Source organism: Dasypus novemcinctus, chromosome 15, assembly GCF_030445035.2.
Source record: "Dasypus novemcinctus isolate mDasNov1 chromosome 15, mDasNov1.1.hap2, whole genome shotgun sequence".
Classification (NCBI taxonomy): domain Eukaryota; kingdom Metazoa; phylum Chordata; class Mammalia; order Cingulata; family Dasypodidae; genus Dasypus; species Dasypus novemcinctus.
In genome coordinates, this window is record NC_080687.1 from 60,037,860 (window position 1) to 60,057,046 (window position 19,187).

Here is a 19,187-nt window from a genome sequence, read left to right on the forward strand (position 1 = left end):
CATATAAATGGAATCATATATGTCATAGTCATTTCAGACTGGCTTTTTTCAATTAGCAACATGCATTTAAGGGAGCAAATGTGGCTCGAGAGGTTGAACTCCCACCTCCCACATGGGAAGTCCCTGGTTTGATTCCTAGTGCCTCCTGAAAAAAAAACAAAAACTAACAACAAACAAAACAAATGAAAAAACCAACTCAGGGAAGCTGATGCAACCTAGTGGTTGAGTGCCGGCTTCTCATACATGGGGTCCTAGGTTCAATCCCCGGCCCTCGATACCTAAAAAAAACACATTTACAGTCCATCGATGACTTTGACTGGATTGATAACTCCTTTTAAACTTCTTTAACAATGAATATTTTCCATTGTATGTATGTATCCACAGTTTGTTTACCCATTTACCTATTGAAGGACATCTTGGTTGCTTCCAGTTTTAGGCAATTAGAAAGAAAGCTACTATATATGTTCCCATGCAGGGTTTTTTTTGTGTGTGTGTACATGAGTTTTTAAATCTGCTGGGTAAATACCTAGGAGCATGATTGCCTGGATCAAATAAGACTATGCTTAGTTTTGCAAAGAAATTGCCAAACTGTCTTCCAAAGTAGATGCACCACTTTGCATTCCTACTAGGAATAAGTGAGAATTCCTATCGCTCTACGTCCTTGTTAGCAATTGGTGGTGTTGTCAGTTGTTTGGATTTTAGTCATTCTTTTTTTTTTTTTTTTTTGAGGACTGACTTTTTATTTAGAGCATCCTCTTGCTGAATGCTGGCCAGCAATAAAATTACTATCAAATTACATTTTATAAATTATCAAGTACTATATATTCATTATATAGAGTGTATACATAGTCAATATTCATATTCAATTAATAAACAATATCAGCACACTAAACATATGATTCATTTTAAGTGAATGCTGTTTCCAGATAAATTTAAAAAACACAAACTATATGGCAACAACTATAATATATGCATCGTTCTTTGAAAGATAGTTTTACAGTCACCCCAAAAACTTAATACTTGAATTCTCAAATGTTACAGGTAGTCAGTTTCTCACTTTAAGTAATTCTTCACTTTTCTGAGGAGGATTTTCTTCTTCATCAGGGTGTTTGGGAGGCTTGCTTTCAGACCAAGAGGTGGGGAATCTGCAGATACTTTGTTACTTGTGTTATCCTGTCCCACTTCACAAAAATAAACAGCAATAGGTCCTTTGACGCTCCGTATATGTACTGTTAGAGTCTTCTCTGGGAGCTGGAACATCCCATCTGGTTTCTGCTGGAGTTTTAACTGCAATAACAATCTGTTCAGGGAGGCTCGAATGCCATGAATATCTTGCAATGCACATATGCTAGTCTTTCATTTTCTTTGTCATCTGTTAATTCACACAACTGATGTGCACAATCTTTAATTAACTCATCCAAAGCGTCTTCCATTGCTGATAAGTCAGGAAGCTCCTTCTGTAGCTTCTTTTGCTGGGGTATTGCTCCAAAATTGCTTAGATCAGATCCTTTCCACCAAATATGATTCTTAGATTTTTTTTTTTCTCCCCACTATGTGGATTCTAAGGCATTCGTGATGTCATATACTCTTGGTTTTCCTGCACCCAGTTTTCTTGCAACCTAGTTTAAGTCAAGAATATCTCCAGGAGCAGATCAGACATGATCCACACATTTTTTATTTAAATAAACCAGTGATATATCAAAACGAGATGTCTTCACTTTGACAGTTCTTCTCCTGGACACATATTGCACATTATCTTCTAAATTAACCCTTAGTGTAGATAGCAGCAGGCTGTCCACATTGATGGGGTCTCCCACCGGCGACACCCCGCCTCTGCCAAGGGCACCTGTAGGCGGGGGAGGCCCTCGCCGCCGCTGCTGACTCACACTGCCCGGCCCCACGGCCCTGGCCCCTCGCACCGCGCGCAGCCGCCTTCTCCCTCAAGCCTCGGGGCCGCGCAACCCGCGGGTGTCCAGGGCTGGTCCCAAACCTCGTCCCCTGTGAGCACACGAGCACACGAGCACACGTGCACCCCCTGCCGCGCAAACCTGAGCAGCGCTGCGGCAGCGCCACCGTTTTCCCCAAGACGACATTTGGTAAGGTAATGATGTTTAGTTTCCTCTTTTATAGTAAAAGGACAGGGCACCATTACTTAACACATGCATTTGAAAATTCCAGTAATATCTTAGGAGCCAACATTCTAAACTCCGCATTTTATTTTATTTTTGAAGATTTATTTATTTTATTTTTCATTTTATTCCCCCCTGGCCCCAGTTTTCTGTTCTCTGTGTCTGTTTGCTGCTCGTCTTCTTTGTCCACCTCTGTTGTTGTCAGTGGCATGGGAATCTGTGCCTCTTTTTGTTGCATCATCTTGCTGTGTCAGCTCTCCGTGTGTGCAGCGCCATTCCTGGGCAGGCTGCACTTTCTTTCGCACTGGGTGGCTCTCCTTACGGGGTGCACTCCTTGCGCGTGGGGTGGCACTCCTTGCGCGTGGGGTGGCACTCCTTGCGCGCATCAGCACTGTGCATAGGACAACTCCACACAGGTCAAGGAGGCCCGGGGTTTGAACCCCCCGACCTCACATGTGGTAGGCGGATGCCCTAACCGCTGGGCCCCAAGTCCGCTTCCCAACTCCGCATTTTAAACAGGAGGGCAAATGCGTGAAAGTGACCTTTCCGAGTTAAGTTAAAGCAGGTCCGTCTGGAAACTGTTGAGTCTATGGATTAGGTGGGACTCTAAAAGCAATTTATTTACACTGTATACCAAAGTAATCAATAAAATTTAGTAATCCAAAGAGACACTAACACCATTGTTAGTTTGCCTAGATGTAGACCAGTCACTTGTTTTGATAAAGTTCTGAATCAAGCTGGTAGGAAACTGTGTTGCTCACTCACAGTGTTCTATCATAGTAATCAAGCCAAAGAAAGAAGACCATACCATCACTCCCTCCTAATGTGCAGATGATTGCAATCAAACAATTAAGGATGTACAGACTACTTCTCAAATAAATTCTTATTTCTTGGCCTTATTAAAAGAAAGAACACTCTTAATCGATTTCTGAGATTGTTTCATTTTAATTTTTTAGAAGAATATTGCCATGTTGCAGCAATTCATTCTCTTTCAGAGACATCTCTTAATTAGTAATAGAATTCAGGACCAGGTATTCCTCAATTTAGACAACTGTGTCCAGGAAAAGACTGCTAATCATAACATAATTACTTGGTTGGGGAAAAAACCCCACCACTACCACAACCAACAAAAACACACACACAAAAACCCACTGAGATCTTCCAGATAGCTTTAGGGGTATGTTACTCCTATGGTGTGAATTAAACCAGACATGATGAAGTGGTTTTGGTGAATCAGGAGCCTTTCCATTCCATATTTGTTCCATTTTGACAACCAGATTTTGTTTTAATTTAGTACATTATTGTAGAAAAGTGCATTAAGCAGCTATAGAAAAGTGAAAAATGTGTTCTTTTTAGGATCTTTTAATGAAGCATTAAAAGTAGAATACTTTTAAAATGATATTCAAATGATTTTTAATTACTATAAAGGCATTGAGATGTTAATATCATTTATATAAAAAGGACGGAACTATTCCATCCAACCTTCTCTGCAATGAATTTTGGCTCTTAGGAAATTATTTCTTTTGATCCACTCTGAGAGCATGTAATAAAAGAACAATAAAACATATGGCTCAATTACCACTGCATCTCATCAAGCATGAATTAATGAATATAAAATTATTATTAATTGTTTCTCTGACTCCCTCTTCATAGGACAAAAATTATACATTGCTGTATTTTGATAACCATTCTTTGTTTAATTCTTTGTGGACGAGTATCAAAAAGGAACAGATATTTGAAATCATCATACAGAAGAATAATTCTGAGAATTTATCATTATTTGGATAATAGATGGTCATTTTTAAATTTCCACAGTTTATGTCAGTTTTTTACAACTGCCTTACAACTTTTCTGGAATTTTCCCTTCCTTCAGTGTTTCATTCTTCTCCCTTTGAGAGACACTTGCAAGTTATATATAGAATAGTTTAAAAGTTCAATTTCTCAGTTTTAAATGGTAATACTAGTTCCTCACATATAATTATTAAATTTTCAATTCCCTAAGAAAAATCTGTTTAAAAATAAAACTAGAGTTTGTACACCTAAAAAAAAAGCTGGAGCGCAGATGTGGCTCAAGCAGTTGAGTGTCTGCTTCCCACATGGGAGGCCCTGGGTTCAGTTCCTGGTGCTTCCTAAAGAAGATAAAACAATCAACGAACAGACAATGAGCAAAAACAACAAGCAGATGAGCAAAAACAACGAACAAAAACAATGACTAGACAATGAGCGCAGACAACAAGTGAAAAAACAATGAGCAAACAGACCAGGGAACCATATGGGACCAGGGGGAATAAGTTAACCAAAATATCAGAGCGTATAATAAATTGTTTGCTATAATCGATACAATTGATGTTAGAAAATGATCTTTATAGGTACTCCACAAAAAGATTCTGTGTCGGTTATCATTCATTTTATTTTTATGTCTTCTGTAAACGTAAAGTGCTTTATAATATGAATATATTTAACATGCTAAAGGAAGTGCCTTTGTAGACCATAACCATTATTTCTCATTTATTACAGTATTCACAGATTTTTGAAATACATGCAAAGAAAATTTAACAAATCATAATATGTAAACTATATGTTGATCTGATTTTATCTGTCACCCATAAATCTGTTTCTGTTTTTTAAAACGCATTCTACAATAATTATAACTGTCACAAGCTAAAGTATAACAAAGGTTAAAAATCTCTAGATGTTCTGCCTAGTTCAATATGCTTAACACATATACAGATATGTTTCTAAAGAGCAAACTGAAACTTGCTTTTTTTTTATCCCCTCCCCTTTGCTGCTTTTTTGGTGTGTGCTGTCTGCTTCTGTGACCATTTGCTGTGCATTCTTCTGTGTCTGTATTTATTTATTCCCCCTCCCCTCCTTGCGGCTTGCTTGCTATCTGCTCTCTGTGTCCATTCGCTGCAGGCTCTTCTGTGTTCTTGCTTGTCTCCCTTCTTTTTTGGTTGCATCACCTTGCTAAGGTGGCTCTCCACAGCGTCTGTGGGCCAGGTGGCATTCCACAGTGTGCAGGTGGGCCTCCCTTCACAAGGCGGCATCGGGACGTGAACTGAAGCCCTCCCATATGGTAGACAGGAGCTCTTCTGATTGAGCCACAGCCACTTCCCTGAAACTTGCTTTTGAATCAGAGAATTTGGGTACAGAAAGGGACTATTAAAATAATTTTGTCCAAAGGCCCTCACGTTACCAGTAATGCCATACAAAGTCAGAAAGTTTATGTTAATAGCCAAGATTCATGCCACTCGATGTTAACATCCTTCTGTTTCACTGGAAAATTTTTATCAATATTTCTTTTTCATGTACTGGAAATGTATCTTGCTTCCTTGACAGTTTTTTAGTATGTTTAAAATGTCTGTGAATCCAAATTCTTAAGGAAATAACTATGAGAAAATGAGAAACTTGGTTATAATGGAAACCATGACCCACGACCTGAATATGTAGCATGAATGGACCTGGTTAGAGTTGACAACAGTGGACCTGGTTAACGTTGACAATACCCACTGTCATCAGAGGCAATGTTGTTTTGACACTGGTAACTGGAACCATTTGAATTTTTTATTTCTAAATCTAGCCAGTAACAAGATAGTTCCCCCTATGTATATGACTTATTAAAGATAATTAGATTATCGGCACAGTTGCAAAGTGTTATTTTTATATGAGCCAACTTCAGTGTAAAAGCTTTTATAGAATACATATTATTGAAATAAATTTTTACGCCTTTAATTCCTTATTGAATGAATACTTTTCATCTTGATCTCCATGTGTCAGATTTATTGAATCCACTTTGCTGAAAAATTTAAAGAGGAAAACAGTTAGATATACAAATTCAAGACAAAAATGAACCCATAAGTAAAATTTTAAAAAATAACCATTTATCAAGGGGACAGCAGTGGATTAAGCATACAACTCTTTCCTTCTATTCCTGAATTTATCACTATGGCTTTTGATCACACTGTATATGTACCAGATGCTTCGTATGCATATTTATGAGAAGCCTGATAGTCATGTCTTAACAATTTATACACTATATGCCAGCATGTACTTAAAAAAGGTAAGGCCTATAAGTGAATTTAGGCAGGGAGGAAAACACGAAGACTTCTGAATCTCTGGGTAACCACACTTCATAAGCCATATCATGGACTTCTAGGTGACTGGAAGTTTTAGAGCTGCCAGCATGCACATCAAGACCCTTGATATAATATTTGGATCATGATGAGGGCACTGAAATTAGGACAGAAACTGAATATGAGAACTGGCTGGGGAAAGCAGAAAATAGAAGGCAAAGCATGAATATAATTAGGCTTATTTTTGTAATTGATTCTGCAGCCTGATGGAACGTGGGTTTCTGAATATTTTTTGGAGCATTTTCCAGATGTAGCCTCTCAGTACCTCATTAGTATCAACATTTGTCATTAAATTCCATACTTTGGCTCCCACGCAGGAATTTCACATGTGCCTCTTCCATTCACTACACCGACAGGACATTAGGAAAAATGCCTTTTATATAGTGCTGCATAAAATGCCTTTTATATAGTGCCAACTACTCAATACCATTTTGGTTATTTTATCCACTTACTATTGAATTTTTAAAGAGAATGTTGATACTGGCTTTTAAAAATCAAGTTTCTTAGTATTTTATTTTGCTAATTTACTGTGCACTGTGCAGATCTTTTAAATCAACTTTTAAAATTTGCTTATTTTATAGAAGCAAAAATACAGATCCTTAATGTTTTCTTCTCATGTTATTTATGCTAACTGAGTCCTAATGATAGTAATGTTAGTCTTTTTTTAATATCTCTCCCCTCCCCCCCCACCCCCCCAGTTGTCTGCTCTCTGTGTCCATTCGCTGTGTGTTCTTCTGTGACCACCTCTATCCTTATCAGCAGCACCGGGAATCTGTTTTTTTTTTCCTTGCATCATCTTGTTGTGTCAGCTCTCCATGTGTGCGGTGCCATTCCTGGACAGACTGCACTTTCTTTCATGCTGGGCGGCTCTCCTTATGGGTGCACTCCTTGCGCGTGGGGCTCCCCTACAGGGGGGACACCCCTGCATGTCACAGTACCCTTGCACGCATCAGCACTGCGCATGGGCCAGCTCCACACGGGTCAAGGAGGCCCAGGGTTTGAACTGCGGACCTCCCATGTGGTAGGCAGATGCCCTATCCATTGGGCCAAGTCTGCTTCCCAGTAATGTTAGTCTTGAACTGATAAAATACTTAGATGCTCTATTTAGCATAAAATTACACAGAATTATTTTTCTTTTAAAAATAACATTAAAAGGCATTTAGCATAAAACAAAAAGTATATTCAAATGCATGTATAAAAGCTCATGAACAGAAATAGACTTTGATTGAGGGGGCATTGAACTATGTAAGCAACTATTTGAGCAGAGAAGATTTGTTTTTGTTTGGGAAGAAAATGGAAACTTTAAAAAATAAATCCTCTACTTGCTTAGGTGTATCTATGTCTGATCTGATATCCAAAGACAATATAAATGTTGGCTGATGTTATATAACATAAAATGAAATACTACCATAGTATAACTATTTGCATCTGAGTTCTTAACTAAACATAATTAATAAAATATCTCTACTTTATTGAAATACATCATTTTGAACAATACTAAATGCTCATTGACGTTAGCAAAAGTGATAGTTCCTTACAGAGCTACAGACTTACCCAAAACCTTAGAGTAACAGGGTTCACAGTGTATTGTCTGTCTATAAATCCAAATACTGTCACCTGCTTGTAAGTTTTCTAAAGGCTGTTTGCATATTTCACACTAAGGGAAAAGAAAACAATATATAAAGTTTGCATTATATACGAAGTCTAAATTCTTAGATTAATAGGATTGAAATTCCCTTTCAGTTCACTTAGTACCATCCTCCATGAATGGAATTTCAAGAGAAACCACTGGGAAAGTAAGCATACTTGTCTGTAATCCACGTGCCTAATTTTTCACGTAAATTCTCACAGCATCTCTCTCTACCATGAAAGTACATTTCAGGGTATATCTACTGCCTGAAAATTTGTACCTAACTCACAATGGAGTTGTTAAAAATTTTTTTAAAATTGGCTATAACAAGGACAAGCTCACCTCTAGATATCTGAAACAAAAACACAAAGCTGCATTTATTGTTCTCTTATGCAAGGGAGAAGTCTGCTGTCCAGGTAGATCCTCACTGAGCAAAACAAACTGCTGATATTAACATGGGGTTTGGAGAAGAGTTTGCTTTAGTTTGTGTTTGGTTACAGAAGTAGGAGAGGGTTGACATTTACTTTAGAGGTGTGTGCTCTTGGAGCAGATCCACAGTTGATTGGCTGACTTTGAAAGCATGAGGCTGCCACTGATTGGCTGGCATTGGAGGCATGTTCTCTGAAGCAAGTTGTCATTGATAAATTCAATATGTTTAAACCCATTTTGATGGTTCTCTATTACCATGACTATGTTAAGCTCATCATTCTTTTCCTAGGTGTATGGGGACATTTTTATTCTTAGTTCATTTGTATTTTGCAATTAAATTAAAAGTGGAAATGAATCCTCCAAAATCCAAGAAATGAAAATCATTTCTATTTGTTGAAAGCAATTATCAGGAGAATTTTCTTTTTTTAAAATGTTTTCTGCATGATAATTTTAAACAGAGCGCTACAGACTATCTTGTGTTTAATTGGGTAAATTTCATTAACTAAAAGAAATTTCATTTTCTCATAATTAATAGTTATTCAGGCTTCAGATTATATTTTTAATGAATTATATATATTTATATAGTCTATATATGTCTATATAGTATCTCTATAAAATTCTATATACAATGTCTTGAATAAAACTATTTAAAATTGGCACCATAAAAAAATTCTATATATTTATGTTTGCATTGAATTTTGTATAAAATAGAACCTTTCATTTTTGCTTAAAATGAGGCATTGTTTTCCTGACTGTTGTATGCCACTGTTTGAAGCTAATTGGATGAGAAACAATCAGGTGACAAAAGTATGACATTTACTTGGCTGAATTAGATCATTGCAATCAATCATAGAATGTCAAGCACTAGAAAGGACTCATAGATGTGGCAACTGGTTCTCAAACTGGCTGCAAATTAGAATGACCTATGGAGCTTTTAAAAATATCAATGTCCAGGAATCATCTTTGAGATCCTGATTTAAGTGATTTGGGATGGGCCTCAGCATCCATTTTTTTCTTATTGTTCCAGATGATTATAATGTTCAGTCAGAGTTGAGAACCACTGATGTAGTCAACTATCTCATTTTACAGATAAGGAAACTGAGGCCTAGGTAATTTAGATGATGGGCCAAGGCCACACAGCCACAGTTAGTGCAAGAGTCAGAATGAGAACTCAGGTCTTTGACTCCCAATTCAGTGCTCATTCAGTCACAACAAAAACTATGTTGTTGAACCACCCAGTTATACTGGGAGAATTAAAAGAGAGAGCACAAGAAAGCACAAACACTGAAGCACTCTACTAATGTAAGCTTTACTATTATTTTACTAGGCCACAATTAATTAGAGTTAAACATGCTTTCAAAAACAGACTGTTTCAACTATTGTTAAGCTCATCAGCACTAATTTCGTGATGAAAAGACCTGGTAGTTTTCTTCCCAACAATTCCCTTTTCTTTTTGGATTTTATTATATATTTTATGTAATAAATGATTCTTAAGATGTTACAAAAACTTTCATCAAGAGAGTAAGTGTTTATCTTTTTCACAGATTTAAATCTTGGGAGAAAGGGAATGTATGTCTTAGTAATTAGCTTGAAGCCTAAAGCCAAGATGGTAATGGCAAACTTTTGAGGTTCAGGCTGAAGAACTCTTGAGAAATATTGAAATGTACATTATTAATAAGGATGATAAGGCATCTGAAACCTCTAAATCTGTTGCATGTATTTCATTAATTACTTATTTTTATTTCAGTCATTATGAAGTTTTATATTGAGTTAAACAAAATAAACATATCCTTACCTTAAAGCAAGTGGAATGGCAGCAAATCTGTAATTCATCTAAAATCATTTTAGTTTCTGTGCCCAAAGGTTTCCGACAGTAAGTGCACATATCTCTTTCAATGACAGACCTATAGCGACACAAACAACTAAAATTAAATTTGTCATCATACAAAAGACAGATGTCATTCCCCTTAAAATCCTATGGAAATAAGTTAGTTTTGAAATTGTGTAAAATCAAGGAAAGTTCAGGGTTTACTTATTCTAGTAATAGGATTGACTTTTCTAGTAACCTTGAAATGATGTCAAAGAATTAACATGAGGGAAAGGCCCAACTCCTTTGTCAGCAATCAAGAGTGCATCTGGGTACCACAAAGATGCTCATAGTTTCCTAATTGGACTAGGTATTGAGTATCCCTTTAGGCTAGAAGGAACTTGTTTATTTATTTTTAGAAGGGTTTTTAATTATTCATTTACACATATCATTTTACAGATTATATGGAAAAATTTTTCTGCCAATTTATATAAATTTTATTTCTCGAAACATTCAGTAGACCAGAAATGGACATCCCTTCAAGACTGGGTTGGTAAATTCTTGGATGATGGGTCTATAACACTCCACACTCTAGGGTCATGAGTTATCAAATCACTCGACTAACACCTATCTTGTCATTATAAGACTTTGAATGTTGGACTGCCGATTATGACAAAATTTATAGTCTTCAAGAAAACATAACCCCACCATAAATTCAATGGTAGAAAAAAGTTTTGTTATTTATTTTTGGAAAAAAAATGAACAAGAATAAATGAATTATAGATGTAACTGGCAGAGTCCAAAATACCTTGAGTCACATCAGAGCCTTAAGAAAGGCCAGAAATGTTGAATTCTTTTCCTTCGGAAGTCCTGAGGTCTGTCCTAACTAGCACTTTGTGGAGTTTACTAGATTCAGGGCTTTAGCTTGTGGTTCTGAAATTTTCAGAGCAGGATACATGATGGGGTGGTGAAATAAAAAGAACCAGGACTTAAATACTGTGTTTAATGTGTGCCAAGCATTTTTCTATGCATTGTAACACATATACACTCATTTATCCTTCTCAACAGCCCTAGGAAGTGGGTGCTTTTGTTTTTATCATTTTACCAAAGAGGAAATGGAGCCACAGAAGGGTCAGTAACTTGTCCCTGTCATACAGGATTTGAAAGGAGGCAACCTGGCGCTACAGCTTGGTAAGAAAGAAAGGGAACTGGAAGGGAAGAGAAGGTAGGAGAGGAAAGGGATTTACAGTAGATAAACCTTATCAGGTTTTATCCTTTTAGTCATTTTAGTAACCTCTTCCTAACTCTTAGGTATATAAGTAAATATTCCCTCTTTCAATGAGCTCTATAGCTACTTTATAATAGATTCATGGCAAATATTTTCCTATAGATTCCTTGAATGTATACATTTGTATGTGCACACTTGCACACATACCTAATTTCCCACTGAAGACTGTAAGCCCTTCAAGAGTTAAAAACAGTTGCTCTATATCATTCATCCTTTCCACAGGCCCTTGGGCAGGAGCTGAGAATACAAAGAAAACTAAGACAGTCTCCTCCCATGAGAAGTTTCTTTCCACTGGGGAAGCCAGATGTGTGATCCTGTGATGGCAGAATGATTGGAATATGTGGAATGAGTTAGGAGAGCACAGCCAAGAGAGCAACCAATCCCTGGAGTGGAGTCAGGAAAGACTTCTCAGAAAAAGTGCCATACGAGTTAAATTTTGAAGAAAGCATTCTCCAGGTGGGCTTGTGGGGGGTGAATTGGGGCATGATGGAGGAATTGCAAGCAGAGCAAGTGGCATTTGGAGTGACTGGACATTAGTCGATATTCAGCAAGACCAGGCTCTGAAGGGCCGTAGCGGGAATTCAAAGGAATTTGGTCTTTATCCTGTAAGCAATGAGAAGCCACTTTATGTGGGTTTGGGGTGCTTAGAGAAGACCTATAGGGATATAGCTAATTTTGCACAACAATCCACAGCAAATTTGCTTGACTGCCTGGACTAACAGAGGACTTTTTTTTTTTAATAATTTTTTCCTTTAGATTTAAAGGAGCTTTAGATTACATAAATGTTATATAAAAAATATAGGGGATTCCCATATACTCCACCCCTCCCCCTCCCACACTTTCCCCCATTAACATCATCTTTCCTTGGCGTTGTACATTTGTTACAATTGATGAACACATATTGAAGCATCACTATTTATGGTCTATAGTTCACATTATGTTTTAAACTTTGCAATGAGCAATTTATAAGTTTTGACAAAATGTGTAATGGCTTACATTAACATGACCTGTGTAAGAATTCAAACTTATCTAATTCTATATCCAAGTTTGCCTAGTTTCTGGAAAGCCAATTAAAGGATATAGGCTCTATAGGCTTTGAATATTCAGGAAGGAGGCAGACTGAATGTGTATTCAAACTTACATCCAGATGGAATGTGGGCAATATGTTAATGCAAGCTTACCTGGTATGTGGGTGATATGTTAATCCAAACCTACCTGGTATCCAAACAAACCCCTTAAACTCTAAGAAACTAACAGAGAAAGTCCTTTTTGCATAAAAGTGCTGCTTGACAACCCCCTGCACCCCCCAACCCCCCCCCCCACACACACACACCCTGTATATAAGGGACCTATAAATCCTGTTCAGGGCTTGGTCTTTGGACAGAAGTCCTCTGGACCTGGCTAGCTGTTAATAAACCTTCCTTCTCAGAAGAGTTTTGCCTCCTGGCCCTCAATACCACAATCACCCGATTTCTCTCTGCTACATCACCTGTCATTGTAATACCATGCAAAACAATTTCAATGTTCTGAAAGTGCCCTGTGTTACACCTATTGTTTACAGAAGACTGACTTTTGCACTGATGCCTCAGAAAAGTTTCAAGAACTGCTTTAGGAAATACCTCATATTATCAGGAATACTTTTATTATGAAGAATATTTTCCTTCCTTCCTTTTTTTTTAAAGATTTATTTATTTATTTCTCTCCCCTCTCCCCCTCCCCCCCTCCCCACCCCAGTTGCCTGTTCTCTGTGTCTATTTGCTGCCTGCTTTCCTTTGTCCACTTCTGTTGTCAGTGGCACGGGAATCTGTGTTTCTTTTTGTTGTGTCATCTTGTTGTGTCAGCTCTCTGTGTGTGCAGCACCATTCCTGGGCAGGCTGAACTTTCTTTCGCGCTGGGCGCTCTCCTTATGGGGCGCACTCCTTGCATGTGGGGCACCCCTACACGGGAACACCCCTGTGTGGCACTGCACTCCTTGCGCGCATCAGCACTGTGCGTGGGCCAGCTCCACACGGGTCAAGGAGGCCTGGGGTTTGAACCGCGGACCTCCCATGTGGTAGACGGACACCCTAACCACTGGGCCAAGTCCACTTCCCATCCTTCCTTAATTTAATAATAAAAACACTAGCACAGGGAAAGCACTGATGCTGGCACTGTCCTTATTAAGGTCATACTGCTCATCAAGGTCTTTTCAAAGCAGTATGTCAAAACTAGGCCTGGGTTTTGGTGATCTAGGCTATATCTGTAGGTCTGTCTAGCACTTGTGTGTGTGACATTACTCCTCAAATGTTGTGGCTTAAAGGCACAATACTCAGCAGAGCACTGGTGACAAGTAAAAGTAACAGAGGGGCTATCATTTTGATGGCTGGTCTAGGTTTCCCTTAGAAAATGGGATATTGGTTCATTTTTACAGAAAATTTTATTGAGCACTTCTCAGTGCCAAGCACGGCATTAGAAACTGAGGCCATACACCCTCACCCTCAACAAACTGTGTTTCCAGGCCCTGCTATAGAGAAACACCATCAGTGGAATATCGGGCACTTCCATTACATCTGGTTTCCAGTGGCTGGGTTGAAATGTTAATTGTGTATTCTCATTTCCTCCATTGGAAAACTGCAGGCCACACTCATGATGTCATCTGTGTGCCCCGTGGAACATTAAATGGTAAAAGAGGATAGCCAACAGCAAAAGCCTGGAATGGGGCCAGTTTACCAGCACTCCGTCAATATTTATACTGACCCCACTCCTGGCAGCTGAGTGGGGGCAAGAGGAGGTCATTGCAGCTTATCCAAGCAGCTGTTGGTAAAGTGTGCTGGCTTTGGAAAACCACAAGGAGGGAGGGCTGAGACCACAGTTTAGTGATGCATGATGCCTACATGCTAGTAACATGACTATATTGGAGATTCCTGGGAATCACCAACAGCAGAGGGGATGGCCTGGGGGGCAATGGGAAAGCACAGAAAGTCTTTTGGAATAAAATGCATTAAAAGCAAGAAGGAAGGAAGCCAAGAAACAAATTCCTGGATGCAGAGGTTGTTAATGAGTTCTACTGTGCTTTGTTCTTACACATGTAGAACAATCACCTTTAGGACTGTTATCACCAAGTATGAAGAACAGCAAGAATACACACACACACACACACACACACACACACTCACACTTTTTATTTTTTTAGGAGATACTCAGGATTGAACCCAGGACCTTGTACATGGGAAGCAGGTGGTCAACCATTTGAGTTATATCCACTCCCTATATATATACTTTTCCGTACAAAAATATATACATACTCACCTATCAGAGGTCGAATAAACAGTTTGTATGACTTTTCCAGAGGTAGTCTCCTGATATCCATCCTTTGGTGATTTGCTAGAAATAAATATATTACGTGGACATGTGAGAATTCAGCCATGTTCCCTAATACTGCTGTACATGCTCATATGCATGGAAGGAAACACACTGACAGCCTCACATGGCCATGTTATTACTATTCATTGTGATGTTACATGCCAAGACAATGTACTGGCATCATTACTTTTTTTTAATCTGGAGACAGATTGATACACAAGCCATCTCCAACTTGACATATCCACCAAAGTAAATAGAGGAGGGACTAAGGAGAGCAGGAACAAGTTTGAACAGGAACAAACATCATGAAATTTATACTTGCACCGTAATTATTTACTAAAAGAAAGTTATATATACTCTCGACCCAATATACACACAAAACATGAGCCAGTGCAAGCACATTCCCACACAGACCATACCCAGGGAGAAAGAGAGACTCTTGGACTTTGAGAAAACTATACAAATATTCGTCTTTATCTGAAAACATCCTAGAAAGAATAATTTAAAATGATAGCAAAACTATTATTTTTAAAAGTCCCTTTTTTTCCATTTCTTATATTATTCCAGTTTGTAAATGTCTATTTCCTGGAGACAAATGAAATCTCGAATTCACTAACCAGTTGGCTGCACATAATTACTTCCCAAATACCCATGTGAACTGGGAGTATATTAGGGTTGGAAGAAATATGCTCCCATTATTTTAATGGTGAAATAATGTCTATAGCTCATTTGGGATTTTTGAAAGGGGAAATCTATCTCTCCTTTCAAACTATCCCTGGGCAGACTGCTTTCAGAACTGGAATCTACTTCATGGAACTTGTAACCCCCAAAATGCTAAATAAGAGTTTGCATGTATTTATGTGTGATCTATCAATACCCCTCTTGTACAGATGAAGAAACCAAGACTTGAAAAAAGGGACATAATTTTGCAAAGGCTACATGAAGATTTAATGACAAACAAGGACTCAAACACAATCTGATCCCAGGGCCTAAGGTCTCCAGATAGTATGGACTGTCATTGATCATATTTTTAGGGAAATGAAGGATGTTTGCAGGGAATTGCCATCCATGTTAGGTTAAGGTACAGGAAGGCAACCAATATTTCCAGAGTTTCCTGACTTACAGTCTATTAGCCTGATAGGGTGTAATATTCTGTCTTATATTAATGCTTCTCAAACTTGAATTTGAATTAGAATCACCTGGAGGGCTTGTTAAACCATACATTACTGGGTTCCACCTGCAGACATGATGATTCCAAAGGTCTGGAGCCAAACAATGTGTATTTCTAATAGGTTCCCAATTGATCCTGGTTCTCTTGAGCCAGGGACCACACTTGAGAATTATGTTTATGGTGGATTGAATTATTGTACCCCTGTTTGGAAATGTTCATCCACATTCTGATATGTGTGGACCAATTTGTGGCAGTCTGAGATTATTTTATGAATCCCAAAAAGAGAAAGATTATGTTTGTAAACTAGTCCTCTGGGTAGGATACCCATTGGTTGCATTGAATTCATTTGAGGGGCCTTTGATTAGATTACTTGATAAATGAGGTATGACTCAAGTTGAGCCCTCACCCTCTTGGTGAGCCTGATGTAAATGGATTCACTCAGACAGACAGGCAGAGGGAAAAGGGAGCCAGTATATCTGATTCTGCCATGTGGGAGAGAGGATTGCTTAAGCACGAAGCCCCCAAGAGACTGAGTCCACCTAGCAGCTCAAGAGGAGACTAGCCTTGCTATATGCCTGATAGCTTACAGTTGAACTTGAGAAAAATACGGAATAGCCGAGCCTGATATAGGAGGCCTGGAAAGAGACAAGCCTCATGCCTGGTTGCTCAAAGCTGAGCCCCAAGAGATGGTAGATTCTAGAAGGGAAAGCCGAGACCTCCACAGAGATTGGAGGCCATCTTGCTTTACCACGTAGCAATAATGCCAGTATCAACAGCGGCTGACTTGGGTAAGAAAGCACCTATTATGGTGCCTTAAGCTGTACTTTTCACAGCCTTGGAACTGTGAGCTTTTATCCCAAATAAATATCTTTCATAAAAGCCAACAAATTTCTGGTACTTTGCACTGGCAGCCCTTTGGCAAACTAAAACACTGTTGTAAATAGGATCTCTTGAAGCTGTTACTTCAGTTAAGGTGTGGCCCAACTGTATAAGGTTGGGCTTTAATCTGGATAACTGATTAAAAAGAATAACAGAATGAAATTCAGACAGACAGAGGAAGCCTTGGGAAGAAGCCAGGAGTCAAGAGAACCGAGAGGAGAAAGGAGAAGACATCACCATGTGCATTGCCTTGTGACAGAAAAGCCAAGAAGCCCCAAGGATCACCAGCAACCAGACCCGGACTGCCTCAGTTTTTGGGGAGAAAACATTGCCTTGCTGATGCTTGATTCTGGACTTCTCCTGGCCTCCAAACCATGAGCCAATAAATCCCTGTTGTTTAAGCCAACTTTCTGTATTGAATTTGGTTTAGCAGCCAGGAAACTAAGACACTGTTCTATGTGATTCTGTTTAACATGATGATGCCATTATTTTGGAGACTGTCGAATCACTTTAGTTTTACAAAACAAATAAGAACCACTATAGTTTAAAAAAAAAAAAGAATAAAATATAGTCACCATACTTAAATACTTTAGGCATTCTTTAGTTTTTGCATGTCCATGAATTAAGTTAATGTTCTTTTATCCATCTGTTCAGGAAATCAAAATTTAGACTATGATGCTTAATAGAATGTTTCTAATTCTAAAAAAAAAATCACTGTTTCTTAAGTAGCAATTTGGTTCCCATGAGACTTATTTCTTTAAAAAACAAAATAGATTGGTGTGATATCTCAGAGGGGTGGCAGGGTTTGAGAGAGATCATTATATAAATATAGAATAAATGTCTATGCTATTTTTATTCCATTAGCCAGTATTTGTGCTATTGCTTTCACTTTGTTATTTCAGTGCTACTTATCTACTTATTAATTTTTTCAGACTTAGTAATTACTTGCTACTTTAAAATTTTCTCTGAAATGTTTTATCTTTTAGAGTAATTGAATGACAGTGGAAATCACTGCTTTGATCACACCAGAGTGAGAAGTAGATTAAAGAGAAAAATCAATCTTTAGTTGGCATTTTTACAAAGTAAAATTGTACATGAGTGTGGACATTTGCTCACCTCATACTGAATGTCTTGGAGCCCCCACAGAGCCCCTCACCTCTTCTGTGGAATGCTCTGCTCCTTGGCTTCTTTGAAATGGGCTCTGATTAACATGTATCTTGTATATCTGCATGTGTATGCCCCACAATTGCATTTCCCCACAACTATGCTAATCTTTGTTATTATACTCCTTGAAAATCAAATGGATTGTGAATCCTTGACCTTGGTTGACATCTTCCTCAACATCCATCACTCCAGGCAGCAGTTTTTATGGGGACATCAGTTTTCTGTATTTAGAACTATGGTATATCTACTGAAACTTACATCCATTAATGGTAGGTGGAACCATGTAACTAGGGACTCCAAATTAGCACATTAGCAATATTTGTGTCATTGTATAAAGCCTATTATATAATCATATAAGTTTATGTGAGAACTTTTAAGTGGCTATCCTACTACACATATATGCATTATATTAAAATATTACTTAGTTCTTAGTTTCGTAGACTGCTTCTACAAATACCATGAAATGAGTTGGCTTTAACAGTGGGAATTTATTAGCTTATAGTTTTGAGGTTGGGGAAATGTCCAAACCAAGGTATCATCAAAGCAATGCTTTTTGCCGGAAGACCGAAGACTGGCTGCCAGCAATCCTTGGCTCTTCTGCCACATGGCAAGGCACATGGAGGCATCAGAGGGTCTCTTCCTTCTCTTCCAGATTTCATTGATTTCAGTTTCTTACTTCCATGGCTTTCTTTTTCTTTGTCTGAATTTCATTCTGTTATAAACTAAGAGGATTAAGACCCATCCTGGTTGAGGTTGGACATACCTTAACTGAAGTAACCTCATCAAAAGGTCCTACTTACAGTGGGTTTACACCCACAGGAATAAATTAAGTTTAAGAATATGGCTTTCTGGGGTTTAAAGAGCATCAAACCACCACAGTCCCTCCAATGATTATTATTTATTAGCTATGTAGCATTAGAAACAGTATAAAGACCTAAACACTTAGAATGCAATATACCCTTAACACATCTTCTACTTGAAAGAAGTAAACCTAAAAATAATAGCATCTCTTTTTAAGCACATTATTTCAAATTATCTATATATTTTATAATTATAAATTATATATGTATTTTATAATATATACAGCAAAATATTTGAAATAAATTTCTGATACCTGTTCTCCATATATGTCCTTGTGTATACAGCAGTATCCTTTGGTTCTGTATGTCTGGTTCCAGGATAGGAGCTGTAATAAAAAGCATTTTACTTCATGTT

At 38.0% G+C, this 19,187-nt stretch overlaps 1 protein-coding gene and 1 pseudogene across 12 annotated transcripts in view; both read right to left on the minus strand.

Annotated features, from left to right (window-relative positions):
• Positions 1-754: 754 nt before the first annotated feature.
• On the minus strand, positions 755-4,528 carry LOC139436531 (transcription factor E2F6 pseudogene; annotated as a pseudogene).
• A 94-nt stretch (positions 4,529-4,622) lies between these two features.
• SCEL (sciellin) overlaps positions 4,623-19,187 on the minus strand; it is a 110,356-nt gene continuing 95,791 nt past the window's right edge. For all 12 annotated transcript variants that reach the window (XM_058276517.2, XM_058276518.2, XM_058276526.2 and 9 more), the window contains 5 exons: positions 19,087-19,158; positions 14,705-14,779; positions 10,117-10,225; positions 7,817-7,919; positions 4,623-5,925 (listed from right to left, as the gene is read on the minus strand). In XM_058276517.2, the coding sequence (XP_058132500.1) occupies positions 5,909-5,925; positions 7,817-7,919; positions 10,117-10,225; positions 14,705-14,779; positions 19,087-19,158 (376 nt within the window). In that variant the 3' untranslated portion in view covers positions 4,623-5,908. The remainder of the gene's footprint in view (positions 5,926-7,816; positions 7,920-10,116; positions 10,226-14,704; positions 14,780-19,086; positions 19,159-19,187) is intronic.